Raw genomic sequence first — 20,174 nt, forward strand, 5'->3', positions numbered from 1 at the left:
ACTCGATGGTGTATTACAAAACGAGGGAGTTAGTTGACTGTCACATGATATACCTGTTCTTTGAGCTCAGTCAGCTGCGCAGACAGGTTTGTCACCAGCTTCATGGTTGACTCCAGCTTCTCTTGCAGGTTCCTGATTTCATTCTGCTCCCCCTCCGAATCACTGCTCACCAGTGACATGGCACGCATCCGAGGGAACCAGTCCAGGTTGTGCTCCTGGCATTGACAGAGAACATCAGCCGAGTGTTGAACTACTTTTATTAACAGTTAATGAAAAGGCAAATTCAAAATATTGTTACCAATGGAAAAACTGGGAAAACTTTCTACTACTGCGATGAAAATCACAGTGTGCACGTGACTGATTCCTTATTAAGCTTTAAGAGTTTTGGCTAATCTGCCTTTCTAGTGCACATACTTCCCATTGGTCTGTTTGTGTCTTTAAATGGACATGACAGGTATGTCTGTCAGTTTAGATTAAAAAAGCGGAACACAATCTACTAGGGTGTGTGGTGTGTGTGTGTGTGTGTGTGTGTGTGTGTGTGTGACAAGCTGGTACGTGTTTATGTGTGACTCAGTAGGATAAACTGATGAGCACTGCTTACCATAAAAATGTGACACAAAGGGAAATGCTCCCCAAACCGCTCTTGAATTCAGGACTGAGTATTGCAAGGAGCACTCTGATTTCTAGTAAATGGCTTGGGAATGATGTCAAAGATACTCACGTCATCAAGCTGTGAGGTTAAGCAACTTTTATGCAGATAGTTCTGCAGATTACACAGTCTTTACAGACATTCCCTCTGATTTTACACACTGTTAGTTCTAAAACAGTGCGGTCTCACAGTGAAGTCAATCAGTTTTTAACATATAGGCTTGCAAAACAACCAGATCAGTTAGCTCTTTGTTTTAAGGGTGTGTGCATGCTTTGCGTTTACCTTGATCATCTCAGCCACGTAGCTTTCCGGGCCGGTGTATTCAGTGGAATCTTTAACTTTTACCAGGACGATAAAGAACAGATAGTGCCACATGTTGTGCTCCTCTTTAATGTGCTCCTCAAAGGTCACCGTCTTGTTGTCAAACTTGTCACGCTCCAGACCTGCCATGAGGAAAACAGCGCGAATAGTTTTGTCATGAGGTCACAGTGTGTTTTGGAAAAATAAAGCAGCAATGTTTCTTGCTGTTTTGTAAGTAATGCAATGCACATTATTTTAACAAGTTAAATTCATAAATATTTGCTAAAATGATGTGAATGTTGAATGTCAGTGAACGTTAAATCTAATCAAACTTTGGTGTTACAGGGGTCTCCTTGCATTGCGTCCTGAAAAACAACAAATGTTCTCTGTATTCACTCTTTCGCAGTATCTTCTGTAACCCCAGACTGGCTCAGTGTGTTGAGGTCAGGACTCTATGGGTGCCAAACCATCTGCTGTAAGACTCTTTGTTCTTCTATTGGCTTAAAATGGCTCTTGAGGACATGGGCCGTCTGTCTGTCAGACATGAAATTTCCCACTCGTGGGCTTAATAAAGGTATCTTATTATTATTATTATTGTCATGTAACTGTCATTTGACACTGATCAGACAGCACTAAGTGATCTAAAATGTCTAAAACGTCTAAAAAATTTGCTCAGAACCATGACAAACAACATGCAAAGTATACAATTAAAATTGATTAAAAACTGTCAAAAAGATAAGATAACATTGGGAACAAATTGCAAATAAGAGAAGTTTCCAGGAATAAAGCAACATTCATACAGAAATTAAAAGGTCCTGTGAAAAAATAAGTAGACCCTTACTGCTTCCACAGGAATTAAGAGGGTAAGTAGCAGCTATGTGCTGCTAATCACGTAAATAAAGTTATCATCAGCAAGTGTGAGCATCTCTATGAAAGTATTAGTTTTGTCAGTTTGTTAGCCTGGAGCATTTAGCTGTGTGGAAGCCCCAGCAAATTCACCCCAAGGTCAGGCTGTGCAATTCTCAGAGAAATTCTGACTCTACAGGCATCGGTTAGCATGTTACATGTTAAAGTTCATGAGAGCAAGGTTAGAGAAAGACAGAAGAGGTATGGCTTGTTTGGAAGCACTGACAGGAAAAAGCTTTTTCTCTCTAAAAGGAACATTTTTGCTAAATTGCGTCTGAACAAACCACAGGACCCTTGAAACTCCTTTGGACAGACGAGGCCATAGTGGAGATATTTGCCCCTAATGCACAGCGGCACAGGACCTGGACACTTAAAGACAATGATTTGACCACAAACTCAGTTGTATACTAAAGTATTCTAGAGTCAAATGTGAGACCATCTGTCTGAAAACTAAAACTCATATATATATGAACTTAAAAGTTTTTTAAACGTTACCCAGTGTGACATTGACAGCCAGCAGGTTGTACCCATCCTATTAGCTAATGTGGGCAGGGACAGGCTCCAGCTCCCCCTGTGACCCTGGTTGTATAAGCGGGTTGGAAAATGGATGAATTGTTCTTAAAGTTAATTTTCTCAAGATGGTATTTTTGGATTTATAACTGAAACCACTTCTGTAAAGTAGACAGTCGAGTTTCACATTTATTGATTAACTTGTCACGTGGACTGAAAAAAAACCTTACTTTCCCGAATATGGCAATTCAAATTTCAGTCTATATTTTTTGCTAGCCTGTCATTACAAAAGTGATGCGTGGTTTACTTTACCCATTAAGAATAATTATGCACATAATGAAACCAATTAGTCCTCACTAAAAGCCCATAAACCCTAATCTTTCTACTCAATAAAGGGGGCTGCACAATAGTGTTACTGATGTACAAATGCAGAACAAAAAAGGCCCAAGGATAAAAACCTTCTACAGTTTGATAAAAAAAAAAAAAAAAGAAGCAAGCAGAGGCTCACTCAAGGACACCGGCAGCATGAAAACCAAACCAATAAGATGGTGGAGGTCATTTTATCGTGCCAGTGAGCCTGATTTGTTGCACAACAATAAATTAAGCTACAGGTAAAAATCCCTGTGCAGGAAGTTCATGACGTAAATCGATCATTGGCAACAGCCCCCAAAGACCTAAAGACTAATACGAGACTGAGCGAAAGATCAATGGCTTATAAAACCAAGCTAGAGGATGTTGAGCCACTTAACATCCTCCTGCGGAGCCCCTAATCTCTGCATCTCCTGTTCTCTCGTGGTCCTTCTGGAAACCATAGAGACAGCAGCTCCCCCTGTGGCCTGGCCTTATTTAACATGAATGAGTCAGAGCTGATGGCTGGCTGGGTGACATAATACTGTTCTCATTCCATATGCTTACCACTTGTCCTGACTGCCTGACCCAACATACGCATGCACACACATGCTCACATACAGCATGTACTTCTGGGCTTACACTCAGTAATGAGCAGAGACACGCACACGCTGCACGGCATGTTCTTATTTAGCTATTTACTTACATATAATGTACATATAAGGACATGCGGCTGATGGCACACGGAGGGACAAAGTTCGGGCAATCGGCGAAGCCTCACGAGACATATGGTAAGGAAATTAAGTGTGTGCGAGTTAGTGAGCGAGCGAGTGGGAGAAAATGTCTGTGCGTGTGAGACAGACATGAATTATGGAGGCGAGCAGAGCAGTGGCAGGAAGCCCTCATGACTCAGCCTTCTTTGGAACGGCAGCAGAGTGAGAAGGGGGAGGGAGGGCGGGAGAGACGAGGGGGAAAGCAACAAACTAATAGACTAACTAATATGGGCGTACCACAAACCACAAATACACCAAAATCAAATCAAATCTAATATTCCAAGAGGAGAATTTGGGAATAAAGTAATATTAGATAGACTGTGGAGGAGTTCTAATAACAAGCAGTCTTTAAAACCACACAGAGCCCTTCCAGCAACAGAGCACAGCCTTACCGGGCTGGCACACTGTCCTTATGTTAAGACAAGTCATCCCAACACTGGAAAGTTAAGAGGTTTATTTCCCATGACTAACATCACAGGACGTTATTCCAACACAAGTTCTTGAGACAGAAAGCTGTGCCCAACACCCGGTAGGTTACACACAACATTAAAGTATGTATGCATTTTAGCTGCAATTATACATTATCAGCTTTTATCTCTATTGTTATTTATTTTATTTTATTTTGGAGCAGTCACCTGGCCTATAATGTCTCACTAGTGGAATTTGCAAAGGGCACCAAACATGTCAGGAGGGAGAGTCTTTTACTATTTTCCTACAGAGTTATGCAGCTTCCTCATATTTTTATTCCTGGACTCTGCCAAAGTAACTTTGCATAATTCAAAGGTTATACTGGGTCTCGCTCTTTATAGCCTCTCATTTACGGGTCTGGTTGAAACACATATACATACATATAGGATATATGTGTAATAACGTATATGGAAAAAAACAACACATCCCCTTTAACACATTAGATTGAGCGGTCTTACCGCAGATAAAACACGAGGTCTTCAGGATTTCCTCTTTCTTCTGTTTTTCACTCCTCAAGTCAGCAAAGGTGTCAATGATTACACCAAAAATAAGGTTCAGGACAATGATGATGACCATGAAGAAGAACAGCAGGTCGTATATCACTCTCGCCGCAAACAGTGGCTCCTGGGTAAGATACAAAAAACAGGCTTGTATGAACATTAGGGTCATGATCCCACATTAAAATAATTATAAACTTTAATTTGAGTGAGGTTAATATAGGGAGGGGAAACAATGAGGACCCCCTGTCCCATTTAATGGCATGACCTAAAAGGCAGGCCTTTATGTAAGCAGGTGTTGTGGATGATGTTATGAGTATAAAACGAGGTTAACCTTGGTCCTCACGGTTGTTCATGGAAACATAAAGCCGTGGGTATAACCTGCCAGATGCTACAGTAACAGAGACGACAGGAAAGCCGGTCAACGCGGTGCAGCCCGTCTCGGATACACCGGTCAGATTCACCGACTCGTTTTGCTTATTTACTCATTGCTCTAGAAAGTCATGGGATGAGCCTGTCTCTGGATTCTTTCGACCACCCTGCAGTTGCCACCCACACAATGCATATTACCCCCACTTGTTTGTGATAAACCAAATAAAGTTGGAGCCACCATGCCACCCGTGTCCTACGACTGCTGTAATTTGCTTTAACAACTAGTAAGGGTCTCAGAGTCGAGTTGCGAATGCGTGATTGAGACATTCACATCCTCTTTTGACATCATAAGTGGTTAAGCCTTCATTCAGTGGAATTCTATTTTGAGGCGTAATTCTCACACAAGGCGGAGGCAGCGCAGCTGTAAGGAAACATTGCGAAACCTCCATACTTTTGAAACAATAACAAGTTTAGTGGCTCATAGCGAGCTCACATGATCCATGGCGCAGCTGCGGGTGCTACACCTTCTCAGCCAAAAACACACGCATATACACATGCACACACATGCAACATAGCGCCTGAGGCCTAATCGCAGTTGCACGTACCTCTTTGGAAGGCTTGCGAAGAACATCCCCCACTCCCCCTCCACTCCTCAACCCGTGACTCAGCACAGTAACAATGCACATAAGTAAAGAGTCGCACGTCCGTTCCATGTTGTCCTCCTCAATGTCATTCCCTAAATCTGAGGAAACAGAAAAGACAGCATGTTTAATAATTACAATAATTAAATGAGAGACTATTAAACAAATCATTGTTGCATATTCGCATCACTGGAGCACTAGAGAAAGCCTATAACAAGTCTTAAACTATAATGCTTGACCGGACTGATCCAACCAGGAAATCAGCACATATAGAACCCGCAATCATCTGTTTATCTAGCATCAAAACAACAAGGTGTGACTTGAAGTGATTGTAACAGATAATAACATGATGAAACACTGACCTCTGAAAATAACAGCAGCCTGACATAGTTTTAAAATAACTCTCTGCCTGCTCAAATACAATAAAGTCATAAACTGCAAATGCATATTTATTTTCGAGTCGTTACACAAAAAAAAAAAAAATATCCTGACCCAAATTTGTTAGGTTTTAATCGCCCCTTTTTTTTTGCTGTTTTTTTTATATATATATATATATATATATATATATATATATATATATATATATATATCAACCACATGCACTGAGTGGCTGTGAGGTGCAGACGCACTGCAGTTAGCTGATCGATGGCTGCTCCCACAGTCTTATAATACATTTAGCAATCTTTGATTTTGAAAAATGCACCCTATACCCTATGAATATTTATTATCTATCAGTATAGGTGTTGAGTTTGTTCCACATTTATTCAGCTATCATATAGAGTTAATGGACTTCATATCAAATCGTGTGACATCATACTCAAGATGCATTGACTGCATTAGAAACTTTTCGATGCTGTATAACTGAGATGCTGTGACATAGTGGTTGCAATGTTCATATTCAGCATTTATGAATTGGTTTATGATAAATAATACATGTAGAATAATTCTCTATAGTAGGAAGTGGAATTATCCATGTAGTCATTCGTTAAATATAAGACATCGACTGCCATTCTATTATAAAATATCCTTGACTTTGATGCAGCCATGCTGGTATGTTTTGGTTCATGCTGTGAAGCCTCTAAGTCAAAGCAAAAGTGTTTGTTTGGCTGGAATGTAAAATAGATGCTGAATTTAAGGACCTCTTCCAAAGTCAAATCAAAAACAGAGTAGAACACGTGATCTCTTTGCTGTTTTGGGCCAAAGTATTTTTATTGCTATGTCGGTGATGATGGCAGAGGGAAGGAAACTCAGATGGTGAACCCCAGGAGAGTTTATAGTTTCTCTGTGGAGCAAATGTAAACATGGAGAACGGTCCAGTTTATGAGTCACATCACTGAAAATATTTTCAACCATCATTCTGGTTCCAGCTCCAGACATAAACCGTTTTTCAAACGGGTAGCATTGATGGCAACAAAGCTGGCGGGAAGTTCCCCGGAAATTTTATTCCTTTTTTGTGACTGTCATTAATCTGTGTCACATGAAGGTTGATAAGGTCGCATGTGAGTTTCTTAGGTCAAATGGCAGGCACATGAAAGACAATCGAGTCACATGGATTGAAGTGCGGATAAAAAAGGGAAACAGTGCAACAGTTTTCCTTTCCGCTTATTGTTGTTTCACAATTATATCCAACAACAGATCAAACCTAGACTAGACATGACTTCCAGTAATTTGCCATCTTCCTCAAGATATTCTCCTATCTCAGGGTAGTCAGGGGAAGAGGAATGTAAAATATATCTCAACCTTAAGTTAAACACACATGCATACAACTAATGTCTTTAAACCATCTCAGAGGAGGGTGTCAGTCCTTCTTCCAACATCTAAACACTATTTATAGATAAATGGAAGACTCTGATGTTGCCTGATAGGGTTACCTTCCTGGAGGGCATCTGTAGTGCAGTTTTCATCAGTACCTCCATGACACACTGCTGCAGACAGGAACTCGCCTGCCAAACTACCTCCACTTTCTAGAAAAGAAGGGAGGCAATGTTTTCTAGTCCTTTTTTAATGTGGAGCTAACAATCTATAATTAGTCTACTTGGAAAACTGATAAATAATTGCAGTCTCTCCTCACTCATAGTTGTGTTGGGGATATGGTCCACCTCCAGGATGAAGTCATCCTTGAAAAATATGTAACCCACGATGGAAAACAAGTAGACCAAAATGAGGGCGAGCACAGCGGTCAGCACGATGGAGCGTCCATTACGAGTCACACTCTTGATCACATTCAGCAAGGTCTCCTCTCTGTATACCAGGTCAAACAGCTACGGAAACAAAGCACACATTACAGAGGAACAAAAGACTAAATCAGAACACACCATGAGGTTTCTTGGCTTCCTTGCATGATTTGGCATTTTCTGTCTGCCACAAAATATTAGATGTTCGTGTAAGATTGTGCTATTTTTTGAGCTGCTTGGACCCACGTGAAAGGAAAACATCGAGAAACACTTGGATACTCAGACTGATGCGCTAAAAAGCAGACCTGAGGCACTGGGGAATAGCAGTCAACAGTTCAACGACAACATTGTTAAAACACCAAAAAAGGAAATTTCTAGGAGGATATGGCCCTGAAGGCATCACGACTGCAGTTTAATGAGAAAAACAAAAATAGGTGGGGTTTGTGGGTTGCTATAGTGATTAACTCCCTTTTAGTCATAGTTCAGTTTCAATCAGACTGTATTAATCTCTTCTCAGGACGGATGTGTATTTAAAAAGCGAATTCATTTGTGTGATTGTCTTACCAAAAGACTGTAGAAAAAAACATGGCCAAACACCCCCAAACAGCAGATGATGAGGTAGATGAGGTGGTAGAGGAACTCAAAGTCCATCACCATGGCTTTGTAGCCTCGTGTGAAGGTTCCTCGATTGCCAACAAAACTTATCAGGAAGATTATCTTATTACAAACCTGAAAGATAAAGACAAGCTGCCTTTAATAGCAACAATACTGAGTAATGGATCAGCATTTTAATATTCAATTTAAGAAACAAAACAAAACGACAACAGCCTTCACTGAAGATAAGCTCTGAAAGCCCTGACAACAGTATGACTCTGGTGCCTTTTAAGCTAAACAAAGTCACAAAGTGTTTACCCCGATGTGTGACCTGTAACTTAATTTTTTTGAACATCATCCAAACAAGAAACTCTGTTTCCTGAATCGGGTTAAAGGATTAACAGAAACCCGGTTAATGCAGTCCGAGTAGATACCTGCTTGAGAAAGTTAGCGACTCGAGCAGACACATCTGTTTAACCAAATTTCTCCACGGGGTTTTTAAAAGAGCACATTTGGCTGATAAAGAGTTCAGATAGGTGTAGTATCAATGCAACGATACTGGAGAGTGATGAAAAGAAAGGTCATACACTCCGCAGCCTTTTGACCCAGATAATGAAAATCTATAGCCTGACTAAGAACGAAACTAACACTAAATACCAATTAATTAAGTTTCACAGTAAAAATATGATATTTATTTGAATATTTCCACCTTTCCATTTCCAATCTTTACAAAAAAAAATTTATGTTAAAATATGTCAAATACATAGCCAGAAGACATTTGACCTGCTGTGCATAAACTAGATTTCAGTGTACCAGAGCTACTCCAGTCTCTGATTTCTTGCCCTAACCTGGTTTCTCCCAATAACCTGCTTTTGTGTGTACATGTAAACACAGCCTGCACAGGGAGAGATGACCGCAGCGCTTGAGTCTTTATTTTGCATTGTGTGTGTGTGTAAAAGTATATAAGAGCACATCTAGAAAATCTCTGGCGGGTGAAGGGGCGGTGTAACCCTCTTTGAGATCCAGTGACGCACTTAACACCACAAAGTACAGCCAAACACAGCCAGCATACAAGGCTGGGGGCAACACTACAGGCAGACGCGGCACTGGCATGCCAAGTGGGCTCAAGTGTGAGTGAGAGATGAAAGGAGAAGTGGAACTGGTGTGGCAAAGGTTTCTGAGTATGTGAAAGTAGTGGTGTGGGTGAAATAGTAAACCCAAATTAAAAAAAAAAAAAGTCTGTCATGTAGGTAGTTTAGACTTAAAATGCCCTGTCAGTCTAAATTTGAAAAGCTAGATGCATCAAGTTTCTAACGCTTATCCAGACTCACTGTGGGGCTGGAGCCCATCCCAGCTGGCACAGGGCAAGAGGTGGGGTACACTCTGGACAGTTTGCCCACTTGTCACATCATTTATTATTATTATTATTATTATTATTATTATTATTATGGATCAGTTAGCTTATGAAACTATTTCTGAGAGCCCAGTGTGACATCTACTTCAAACTGCTTGGAGGTTCAAATGACCAATCCAAAAGCCCTAAAATATTTAGTTTATTGAGTTATTCTTTACATTACTTTATATTTTTTAGATTAGAGAATTACTGAAAATAAGAAAATATTTGCCATGTTAGCTTGAAAGATTGAACCAAGGATTCAGTTATAATCTGCCTATTATAGCGATTTCTAATTCCTTTGCATTAGCTAATACTCACTTTTACAAAACTTTCTTTCATTGTATTCAGCTGGATACACAAATGCACAAATGGATGTTTGGCACTGGTGGTGGTGATTTGGGTTAACTGACCCTCCCTGTGAGCTCACTTACATTGAAAGCACCCAGAAGGAAGAGCGTGGGCTCCAGGCCCACAGAGAAGATGAGACGAAGGATTGTGACAGTGACCAAGGCACCGATGCCCAGTGGTTGTGGCATGATGATAACAATGATCAGCGCTGCCAAGACTCCCATCCACAAAAGGGCAGATAAATGGGGATCCAGGATACCTGCAGGTAATAAATAACACATGAAGACAATTAAATGTGCAAAGCACAAACAAGCTATAGGTAAATGCACAAACCAGCCAACTCGTTATACAGTAACTGTGACACATGTGAAATATGAAAGGACATGTTGAGAGGATACATGTACAGTCTGGAACTTTTCAGTATCATCCAACTTTTTTTTTTTTTATGAGATCCGCTATCTTCTTCCTACTTTGGAGACTTTGAACTCAAAGAGAGCCAATTACATAACACTTAAAGTGTATGACACAGTTTCTTGTGTTAGCGTGCGCACCTGATGTTCCTCCTGATCCTGTGGTAAATCCAGGATTAGTGTCCTAGTCAGGGGTTTCATGTGACAGTGTGTCACTCAAGCTAAACCCATGTTTCAGGAGCCTAAAAACAAGGCCATACCTAACTTGCTGCCTCTTTAAGCAATGTCTTTTCTAAAACGTGTGTATTATTGTAAGAACTCCGTGAACTCTATTCACAGATCGACCTCAGGGAGCGGATACATGAGGAAAATAAATGGGGTAGAATTTAATAGATTGAAAAAGATGAAAAAGTGCAGCAGTGGGTGACAAAATAGAGGGGGGGATATTACAATGAAGGCACCGCTCTTTACCTTCCCTCTCACTCTTTGTTTCCTCCCACCTTGCCTTCCCCTATTCCCTTCTCTCCTTCCCTGTCTCTCCTTTTTTCCTCTCCCTCCCCAGTCCCTGTTGAGATCACATGACAGGTGCCACTTGCATAACACTGTTCTCTAAAAATACCTCAGCTGAAAGATTCATGAGGGATGAGCGGGGAGGAACGCACAGCTCGAGTGATGTCGCAGACTGAAAGAGGGGCGTTTACGTGCACTCACAAGCTTTGCATGCGCTGCACACCTAAGGTTAATGTGCAGGCAAATGATTGTGTGCAAACAGCTAGAAAGTCTGCAGTCGAAAAGCTGAAAAAGCGTGCGCTGTTTGATTGTGATTATGTATCATGGGTGTGTGACGCTAGCCACAGCTATTCACCAAAAGCCAGTCACTCATGCATGCAGGCAGAACACACTGACCTAGATTTCCTGCTCTTATAACCCTCATTCTAAAGCCTCAAGCAAAGGAGGGCGTGGAGCTAGGAGAGAGCAATGTATGCAAAGGTATAGGCCGAAAGCCATAAAAGTGACTATTTAACCCTCTCCAGGCAGGCGTTGGAGATTTGCAACAGTTAAAAACTAATAACCTGATTACCCCACATACATATTTTTTTACTCAGAAGTACCACTGCAGGACTTGGTTGTGCATTAGCAACAAAAAGTTTAATTTGAGCCTGAGAGGGTTAAGCCAAAGGTATGCTGGAGTCTCACACATAGGTCAAGTGGTTCAGTAAGACCTTGTTGGTGACGTTATGAGAAACCGCACCAGATTTTAGTTTTCATTTCAAAATGCAGTATTTTTTGTCATCACACATAATTCACAAACCCATCAGAAAAGCTGTTAAGGCAAAATAAAGTGCTGATTGCTAAAGCAAGGCAAACTTCTTTCCTGGAAATGGGTTCATTGTTTGATTTTTTTTTTTGAAAGATTGTGAGAAGACTTTAACAGAAAGAGCAGAAAAACGAATGCACACATTGCTAAGGCGCTCTAGACAGTTTGTCTTGTTAGTGTAAAGTAGGACTTTCTCAACCACCATATATATATATATATATATATATATATATATATATATATACATATATATGGCTTGTGCTACCTAAGACAATGCAGGCTCAGTTTACAGTAAATTAAAGTGCACCACTCCTCTGTTTATTACGGTTTCCATAGAACTACAAGGTAAATATGAGCTGAAGCTTTAAGGGCATGGTGTTACTGCGGGTGTGTCTCAAACACAGATTACCAGGTGATTAGAAGTCAGTATGTAAGAACACCGTGGCAGAATGAGATCAGTGGGTCAGTGGCCACGTCCAGCAGAGTCACCCAGCTCTTTAAAGTGTACCTCTCTGGGTGTGTAGCATGCTGTACATTACAGATTCATTCTTTTTGGTGTCGTTTTTAAAACTTGATTCCTAAGTCATTGTTGCCTCACAACATTGTTATCATTTTTAGAAAAATTCTACACAGCTGTCTATATTTGCATTTCTCAACCCATTGTGAGTTATAGAATGTTATAGATGTGCTTTGAAGCAGGAAGAAAACATGTCAGTGAGCCCCTGTCCTTCCTGTTTTTTCCCCCTGAGTACATAACCTTTGTCTGACCCTTGTTTCGAAAGAAATCTGATTGCACCATCATGGCGCTAGATACAAATCATCTCAAGCAAAACAGCATCAAAACAATATCTACATTCAAAGAAAAAAAGAAAATCTCTATACGGTCTGTGAGCATGTCACATGCATGAATGACTGATAGGCAGCCTCATCGGAACACCTGACAGAAAATGTCAAATGAAATGTGTCAAAGTTTTAGTCTAAAACGATTAACTAACTGGAAATGTTGCAGAAATGCTTGCGCCTATTTTAGCAACAGGATGTGCGCGCAGTCACGGTTCATACTCGGGTGCCACCTCACTGACCTCCATGTACCCCTTCGAGGGGGTAGAAGAAGCAGACCAGGAGATTCATGAGCACAGCCAGCTTGAAGGAGATGCCACTCCACACCGACATGTTTCTTGAGCACCAGTACAGCACCGGCTGGGCTAAAGAGAAGAAGAAAGACAAAACAGATTCTATTTTTAAAATCTGCTCCAAAAGCCAAAAGTGAAGTTGGCGGGTTGCTTATGTTGAAATACCAATTCAGCAGTTTGAATTCAAATAACCTAAAAGTAAATTCTTATATTTGAGAAGCTTTGAATATTTAAAACTTATGCAGAATAAATGAAATATAAGGGACCAGCATGTTCAGCTGATTTCAGTATTTGGTTTATGCATCAACAAGCTGCAAGTTTGAAAAGAAGAACTGAGGAAGTTCGGCTTCAGTGTCTTTGATATGTAAATATGAAGTAAGCGTAGCTGTCAAAAACAAAATGAATGGTTTAAAAGTTCAAGATGCAAAACATGTCACCTCGACCTTTTAACACAACATTTTGCCTACTCAGGTTTAATTGGAAAAGAAAAAAAAAAAAACAGATGCAGGGACTTTTCTCTGTCCATCCCCTCCTTTACGTGAAAGACAAAATAAGGGTTTGTGTGGGTATGAAGTACGTGAATTAGAAGTGTGAATGAGTGTGGGTGTGGGTCTGCGTGTGTATGTTTGTGTGCATGCGTAAGCACGCTCTCACTTGTGATTCATAAGGTTACTGTATAAATGTTTCATGGCTCAAAGAATGTGGAAAACCCCTGTCCGCTTTTAGACAGTGGAAACATGCACATGCATAACATGAGCGCACACAGGATGACATATTTAGCCCTGCCATCAAGGTGCTGATGCACATCCTTTCATCCATTTTCCAAACACTCTTATCCTGTTCGGGCTAGCAGGGATTGAGCTCTATCCTGCATTTAGGAGGGAGGTCACCACCAGTCTATCACTTAAATACACATAAAAAAAACCCCACATTTATAACTACGGCTAAGTTGGAGTTTCCCCTTTCACATGACCTGCATGTTTGTGGAAAAAAAAGAAAGTAAAACACCCAACAGAGCATGCAAATTACACACAGAAATTTTCAGCTATCCATGAAGCACAGTATTCCCAGAAAAAAAAAATGCACGGAAGTTGTACTTGCCATTAGAAAACAAAAGGGGCATGTTGCCACATGTTTCAGTACCTGTTTTAGTACACAGACTCTCACCTTCTCCACCTGTAGTTACTCTCCGTCAAAACAGTCAGGGGAGCATCTTGATAGACTGTTGTTCGCACACACACACACACACACACACACACACACACACACACACACACACACACACACACACACACACACACACACACACACACAGAGAAGACAAACTCACCTCTGAGTTTCTTCTGCCAGTTCATCTCATTAAAGAGGTCCTCTGCTCGAAGGAAGAAGTCATTGATCTTGCTGCCTTGCTCATCTCTCTCTGTGGTGTAGTACACCCGGAGCTTTGACTCTGAAGTTAGGAACTCACAGATGTTGGGTACAGGGAAAACTATCTCCTCCATGGTGCGGTCCTGACGCACAATCTGCAGAGAGAGACTCACAGTCACCTCCGAGGGAAGCCCACAATTTGTGACCATTTCTGACGTAATGTACAGAAAACATGTTCCGATTCACATTCTGTGACAGGGGTTATGCATTATGACCTCTATCTGAGCAGTGTGATTGGCATAGAACTCCAAGGCCTCATCCCCCTCTCCACTAGACACTCCTGGCTTTAACATCAAGGACAGCTCTTTATTATGACGTGCCAACTGTATAAAGGACACACAGGTAGCAAGTGAGTTGGTTACAAGGGACAACAAAAGGAAAATGCATGTTTCTAAGATACAGCATATACAGATTCTGCAAAAAGAGATAAATAAGACACCTGGTGAGCTAAGATATAGATGTTGTGTCCAACATTTCGTGGTGAAGCAGCATCATGTTCCTCTTCTTCTCCGTTATCCTCCTCCTCCTTTGAGTTTTCAAACTCAACCTCCCCCTGCAGATAGGCTTTCTTTATCACTTCCACCTGCAGACACACACATACACATATATATATATAACACACCCTAGTATTTTTACAGGGTAACATCAAATGAATCTGTCTCTTTGCTCTTGTTGTTATGTACTAACAAAAACAAGGTTATAGCTGAGTAGATTTTACATTTGATGTAGAAATAACAGCTCAGGACTCAATGACAAGATGGACAACAACAGGTTCTCACCAGCTCTTTAGGCCTCATATTGTACAAGATCCTCTCAGCATTCTCACTGTCATGACGACTTTCCATGATGGCGAGCAGCAGCTTAGATGCATTGTTCTGAGAGTCAGAATTGGAAAAGATAAGAACTACAGTTTCTTCATCCAAGTAAAGCAGACGGAAAACCTGGTGCTCTAGGAAAATAGACTGCTGCTATTTTTCTTGGCAGGTATGCAGAAGAGCTAGCTCAGACGGGTGAATTTCCTGCTCTTTCACGTCAAGCCTATTGGTGTTACTGCTGTGAAAGGAAACTACAGCGTTTTTCCCCTCATTTTTTAAACTCTAGTCTTAAAGTAAAAGTGAGATCTGGCTCAACTTACCTTGAGCTCTAAAACCAGGTCCATCCGCTTCTTCCCAAGTGGGTTAATGTCATTAAGAATCAGGGCAATAATGATATCAATGCCATTGGACTCATGAGTGGCAATGCAATTCTGGGGGAGAAAGGAATAACTGTATTAAAAAAAAAATAGTGGTGAAGGAATTATAACTTCCTTCACCGTTCAGTGTCTTTTGTACCTGGTTTTCATGGCAAGGGCCTTGGCAGTACTCTGTTAGACTCTCCAGTGTTTGGTTGATGAGAGCAACATTCTTCTCATTGATGTAGAGTCCGAGCAGACCGAGGCCGCCTGTGGTGCTGCCACAGATACAGTCTAGAAACTGAAGCGTCTCACACACAAGGTTGTAGTTGTTTTTGTTGTTTTGGCAACGAAGGAAGTTCTAGGAAAAAAACAGTGAACGTTTCACGCAGTTAACCAGCATGTAAACAACATCAAATTCAAGAGTGAAACGTCCAAGGAACAGCTCGTGCATGCTAGTGGACGTCTGTTTTTACATAACAACATGGCATATATTAACAAGCAGGTAGCAAATATCTATACATGAAAATACAATTATTCTATCAAAATAATAGTCTTTTTAGAAACCTGCATATGAGTAAACAGTTGATAAAATCTCATTTTGTACATCTCGGAGGATCTTGGGGGAGGGAAGTACAATTAGTGGTACTGTTCAAGTCTCTAAACAAGCCTTGACGCAAAGAGCTACCAAGAACCAACATCCTCTGCAGATACATCAGTAGAAACTAAAACTGATTAAACAGAGCCTGAATCCTCAAGACTCAAGAGCTTAGTAACAGAAAATCTCTGCTTTACAAGCTCAGTGGAAAACAAATACATGCGAGGCTCTCTGAATAGAAGAAACTTGAAGCCCTGATATCTCTGCAAATAAAGATACTTTACAAAGACATACAAAGCTATTGGCATTGGTAATAAAAACCATTGGAAATTGTGTCTGGACTCTAAAGGCTTCAGTTTAATATTAAAAGGAAGTAAAACTGGACTCACTCTAAAGTAAATCTGTAAAACTAAATTTGCGACGCTCAGTCTGACCCACCTGTAGGTCACGGTTGTGATTCTCACAAAGTAGCTGGAGAAAGCGAAGGATAGGCTGCATGATAACAATCACAAAACTCATCTCTCCTTCATCCTGGTTCTTGTCCCCCGTGCTGGGCTGACCATCTGCTGAGGTGAAGTGGTCCTCAGGGTCAGCTTCTCGCCGATAAGAGTTAAAGGCTTTCTTTGTGGCAGACGAGGCCTCTAATAGCTGCTCTTTCACGTCTTCTGTCATCACCACAGCTGGGTCTTTTGCTATATAGAGACATAGAACTCGTACTATAAACTGAGTCACAACTAAAAGAACCTTCAAATATTTTTTGTCCTATTTTAAACTTAGAAATAAACATGAAATCAGCAGTTTTCAAACTGGGCGTTGTTTAGTGTTAACAACCCTACAGGTGACCTCTGACCTTTTTTGCGAACAGGGGGCTCTTTGTCCTGGCTGTCATCGTCTCTTTTCCTGTTTCCCAGGTCGCTTGTATTTACTGTCACCGTGGCTTTGATCTCGAGCTGGGCTGACTTCATGCGGTCATAAAAGACACGGAAGAACTTTTCTGATTTTTTGTCTTCTGTCAGACGGCAAAAGAATGAGCGCTGGAGACACAGAGAAAGAAGAGCAAACTGGAATTATTCCAAAACCACGGTACATGCTGTATCACTGTAAAATGGAAACGAACATTCAGTGGTGTCAGATTCTTTGCTGAATGTGTTGACGCTCACCTGCAATATGAAGAACCGGAATAAGAGCAGTTGATCAACAGAAAAGCAATCTGCTACTATGCTGATAAGATTATCATATATAGTGGGGAAATAATTATTTGATCGCCCGCTGAATTTGTAAGTTTGCTCACATACAAAGAAATGAACAGTTTCTGATTTTTATGGTAGTTTTAATGGAGTTAGAATATCAACCAAAAATCCAGAAAAAACACATTTGAGCCCAATGCAAAACACGACTTAGCAGTTGGTGGAGAAACCCTTGTTGGCAAGCACAACGCCAAGATGATTGTTTTACTTGGTCACCAGGTTTGCACACCTTTGGCCCACTCCTCTTTACAGAAACTCTCTAAAACCCTTAGGTTTTTTTGGCTGTTGCTTGAGAACTCAAAGCTTGAGCTGTCTGCACTGATTTTCTACAGGGCTGAGGTCTGAAGATAGGCTAGGCCACTCATTATCCTTAATGTGCTTCTACTTTAGACACTACTTTGTTGCCTTGGCATATTTGGGGTATATTTGTCATGCTGGATGAGCCATCCACAACCCATCTTCAGTGTTGTGGCTGAGAGAAGGAGGTTCCTGTCCAAGATTTTATGACACATGGCCCCGTCCACTGGCCCCTCATGTGGTGAAGTCCTCCTGTACCCTTAGCAGAAAAACAACCCCAAAGCATAATATTTCGACCTCCATGCTTGTGGGGATGGTGTTCTTTGGGTGATACCCAGCATTTCATTCCTCTAAACATGGCAGGTCCAGTTAATGCCAAAGCAACAGCACTTTCTCCCAAACCTTATGTCATTAAGATTAGATGTTCACTGGCAAACTGAAGGTGGGCCTGTAAATGTGCCTTCTTAACCTTGCAGACGCTACAAGACTTCAGTCCATTATGGTGTAGTGTGTTACTAATGGGGTTCTTGGTGACTGTGGCCCCAACTGCCTTCAGATCATTAAAATGCTCCTCCCATGTACTTGTCTCTTGATCATCCTCCCCCCACGAGGAAATATCTTGAATGGAGCTCCAGACCGAGGGCAACTGATTATCACTTCTATTTCCCAATAATCTCACCAACAGTTGCCACTTTCTCCCAACTTATTGCTGATGGTCTTGTAGCCCATTCTAGCTTTGCTCAGATCAGTCTTGCCCCTGACATCCTCTGAAAGCTCTTTGGACACGCCCATGATTGTTGAGAGGTTGAAATGGAAGAAAGTGATTCTCTGGACAGGTGTGCTTTACACACATATAGAGTTGAGATCAGGAGCATCTGTAATTGATTGGCTGTAATCTGTGGGAGTCGGAATTCTGGCTTGGTTATCGGGGATGAAATACTTACTTCGATCAATGACATGCAAATATATTTGTAACTTCTATGTATGTGTATGTGGTTTGCTTGATTTTTGGTTGAGGTTTCATCTCTCTTTATTAAAACGACCATAAAAAAAATTCAGCAGTGGATCAAAGAGTTTTTTCCCTCATTGTATATAGTATGGAGGTTATACCACGGGAAAATTTAATATCTTTTGGTGTAATGGTTAAACAAAACAAGCTAATAAAAAAAAATTGTAGAAAATTTAAGAGATAAAATAGAAAGAAAGAAAACAAATAAACGGTCAAACTTTTTTTTTTTAACAAATTAGCACACTGTCTCGGCTTACAGTAAAAAAAACAAACAACAAATCGTTACTTTATATCAGAAAACTCTTCTTTATAGGAAAACCAATCTTTATTCAAAAAATATTATAAACTCTAATGAAGCAGGTCTAATTTTACAGTGATGTGAGGATTTAATCGCTGCAGCTATGGCTGTGGAATGAGGTCACACAGAATTAGGACACTTCCATGCCCGATGTATACACTGTGTCCCAACCCACAGGTCTGTTGTTTTGATTATGTAAGAGCTGTTAGCAGCACAGTCTATGGAACGGCTTCGACGAGCCAAAGCAGCTTTGCCACACTAAAAGGGTGAAAAAAAATTACATGAAAGGGAGAAGCCTGGCCTACTTACACAGATACAGAAATGGAGATGGTGGGAAGTTGTGAGAGAAAAAAAAAGCTTGAGGCAAAAGATAGATACCAAGAAGTGGGAAAAAAGGGGCAAAAAGGAGGGGAAAGAACCTATGATCGAGAGAGGGGAAACAAAAGCGAGTGATAGGGAGGGAGAAAATCTTATCAGATGTGGTATCTAGGCCAGCTCTCAAAGTTTGTTACATAACCATATGGTCTTTTCAGGTTAGATGTAGAACTGGGCTAGTTAAGAAAACAAATACAGTAAATGATAGTCACATGGAAAATGTTAAGCAAAAATAGACAAAGCAAGCTTTGTTTCTGCTCCTCCGAGGACATTGTTTTAAATGTGTTTGTACTGTGGCGGTTGCATGCGATGCAATTTAATTTTTAATAGGCTCGTGTGCTAAATTTTTCATTCAAAAGTAAAAATAGTGACAAACCAATTAAGGAGCCAAAGTGAGAATTTATCTGGCTTATTAATGACTCAATGAAGGGATACGCCGGTTTTACAGCCTAGTTTCCTTTAAAGAAACAATGACATAACTGTGTGACTGTGCCCCAAAGCAGATTCTCGAGCCTCGTGCCCCACCCTGGCCCTCCACCACTGAGCAGCAGCACTCCTGCACGTACCCACTCTGCCAACTTAGGAACAAGGAGACAGCAGCGTGGGGAGGGGAGACCTACCAACCAAGGCCATCGTGCAATAAACAAGTTGATGACAAAGTGAGGAGTACAGAGACGGGGATTAGCTACAACACTGGCAGCCCACTCGCTGCTCACACATCACAGCATGCCTGAGGAGGGAAGGGTTGAGGGGACAGTAATGGTCATGCCTGTCCGTCTTTTTTTGTTCATATAACTGCCCTCCATCAGCCGGCTAAAGCGTGGGCCTGCAGGGCGGGTAGGGGAGGGAGGGGGGAGGAAGGCAGGGTGCAAAGGGTGAGGCATGAGGAGTGGTGGTAGGATAACACACAGTGA

General features: G+C 41.1%; 1 protein-coding gene across 4 annotated transcripts in view; it reads right to left on the reverse strand.

Annotated features, from left to right (window-relative positions):
• LOC120731701 (inositol 1,4,5-trisphosphate receptor type 1) overlaps positions 1–20,174 on the reverse strand; it is a 76,271-nt gene that overhangs the window by 1,963 nt on the left and 54,134 nt on the right. For all 4 annotated transcript variants that reach the window (XM_040028834.1, XM_040028836.1, XM_040028835.1 and 1 more), the window contains 17 exons: positions 16,885–17,068; positions 16,473–16,726; positions 15,597–15,797; positions 15,401–15,511; positions 15,045–15,140; positions 14,705–14,848; positions 14,481–14,588; positions 14,168–14,360; positions 12,787–12,909; positions 10,060–10,235; positions 8,203–8,367; positions 7,536–7,725; positions 7,336–7,428; positions 5,429–5,565; positions 4,413–4,578; positions 932–1,092; positions 54–215 (listed from right to left, as the gene is read on the reverse strand). In XM_040028834.1, coding sequence (XP_039884768.1) covers positions 54–215; positions 932–1,092; positions 4,413–4,578; positions 5,429–5,565; positions 7,336–7,428; positions 7,536–7,725; positions 8,203–8,367; positions 10,060–10,235; positions 12,787–12,909; positions 14,168–14,360; positions 14,481–14,588; positions 14,705–14,848; positions 15,045–15,140; positions 15,401–15,511; positions 15,597–15,797; positions 16,473–16,726; positions 16,885–17,068 — 2,664 coding nt within the window. The remainder of the gene's footprint in view (positions 1–53; positions 216–931; positions 1,093–4,412; positions 4,579–5,428; positions 5,566–7,335; positions 7,429–7,535; positions 7,726–8,202; positions 8,368–10,059; positions 10,236–12,786; positions 12,910–14,167; positions 14,361–14,480; positions 14,589–14,704; positions 14,849–15,044; positions 15,141–15,400; positions 15,512–15,596; positions 15,798–16,472; positions 16,727–16,884; positions 17,069–20,174) is intronic.

The sequence above is a fragment of the Simochromis diagramma genome, unplaced genomic scaffold (genome assembly GCF_900408965.1).
Source record: "Simochromis diagramma unplaced genomic scaffold, fSimDia1.1 OVJJ01000483.1, whole genome shotgun sequence".
Lineage (NCBI taxonomy): Eukaryota > Metazoa > Chordata > Actinopteri > Cichliformes > Cichlidae > Simochromis > Simochromis diagramma.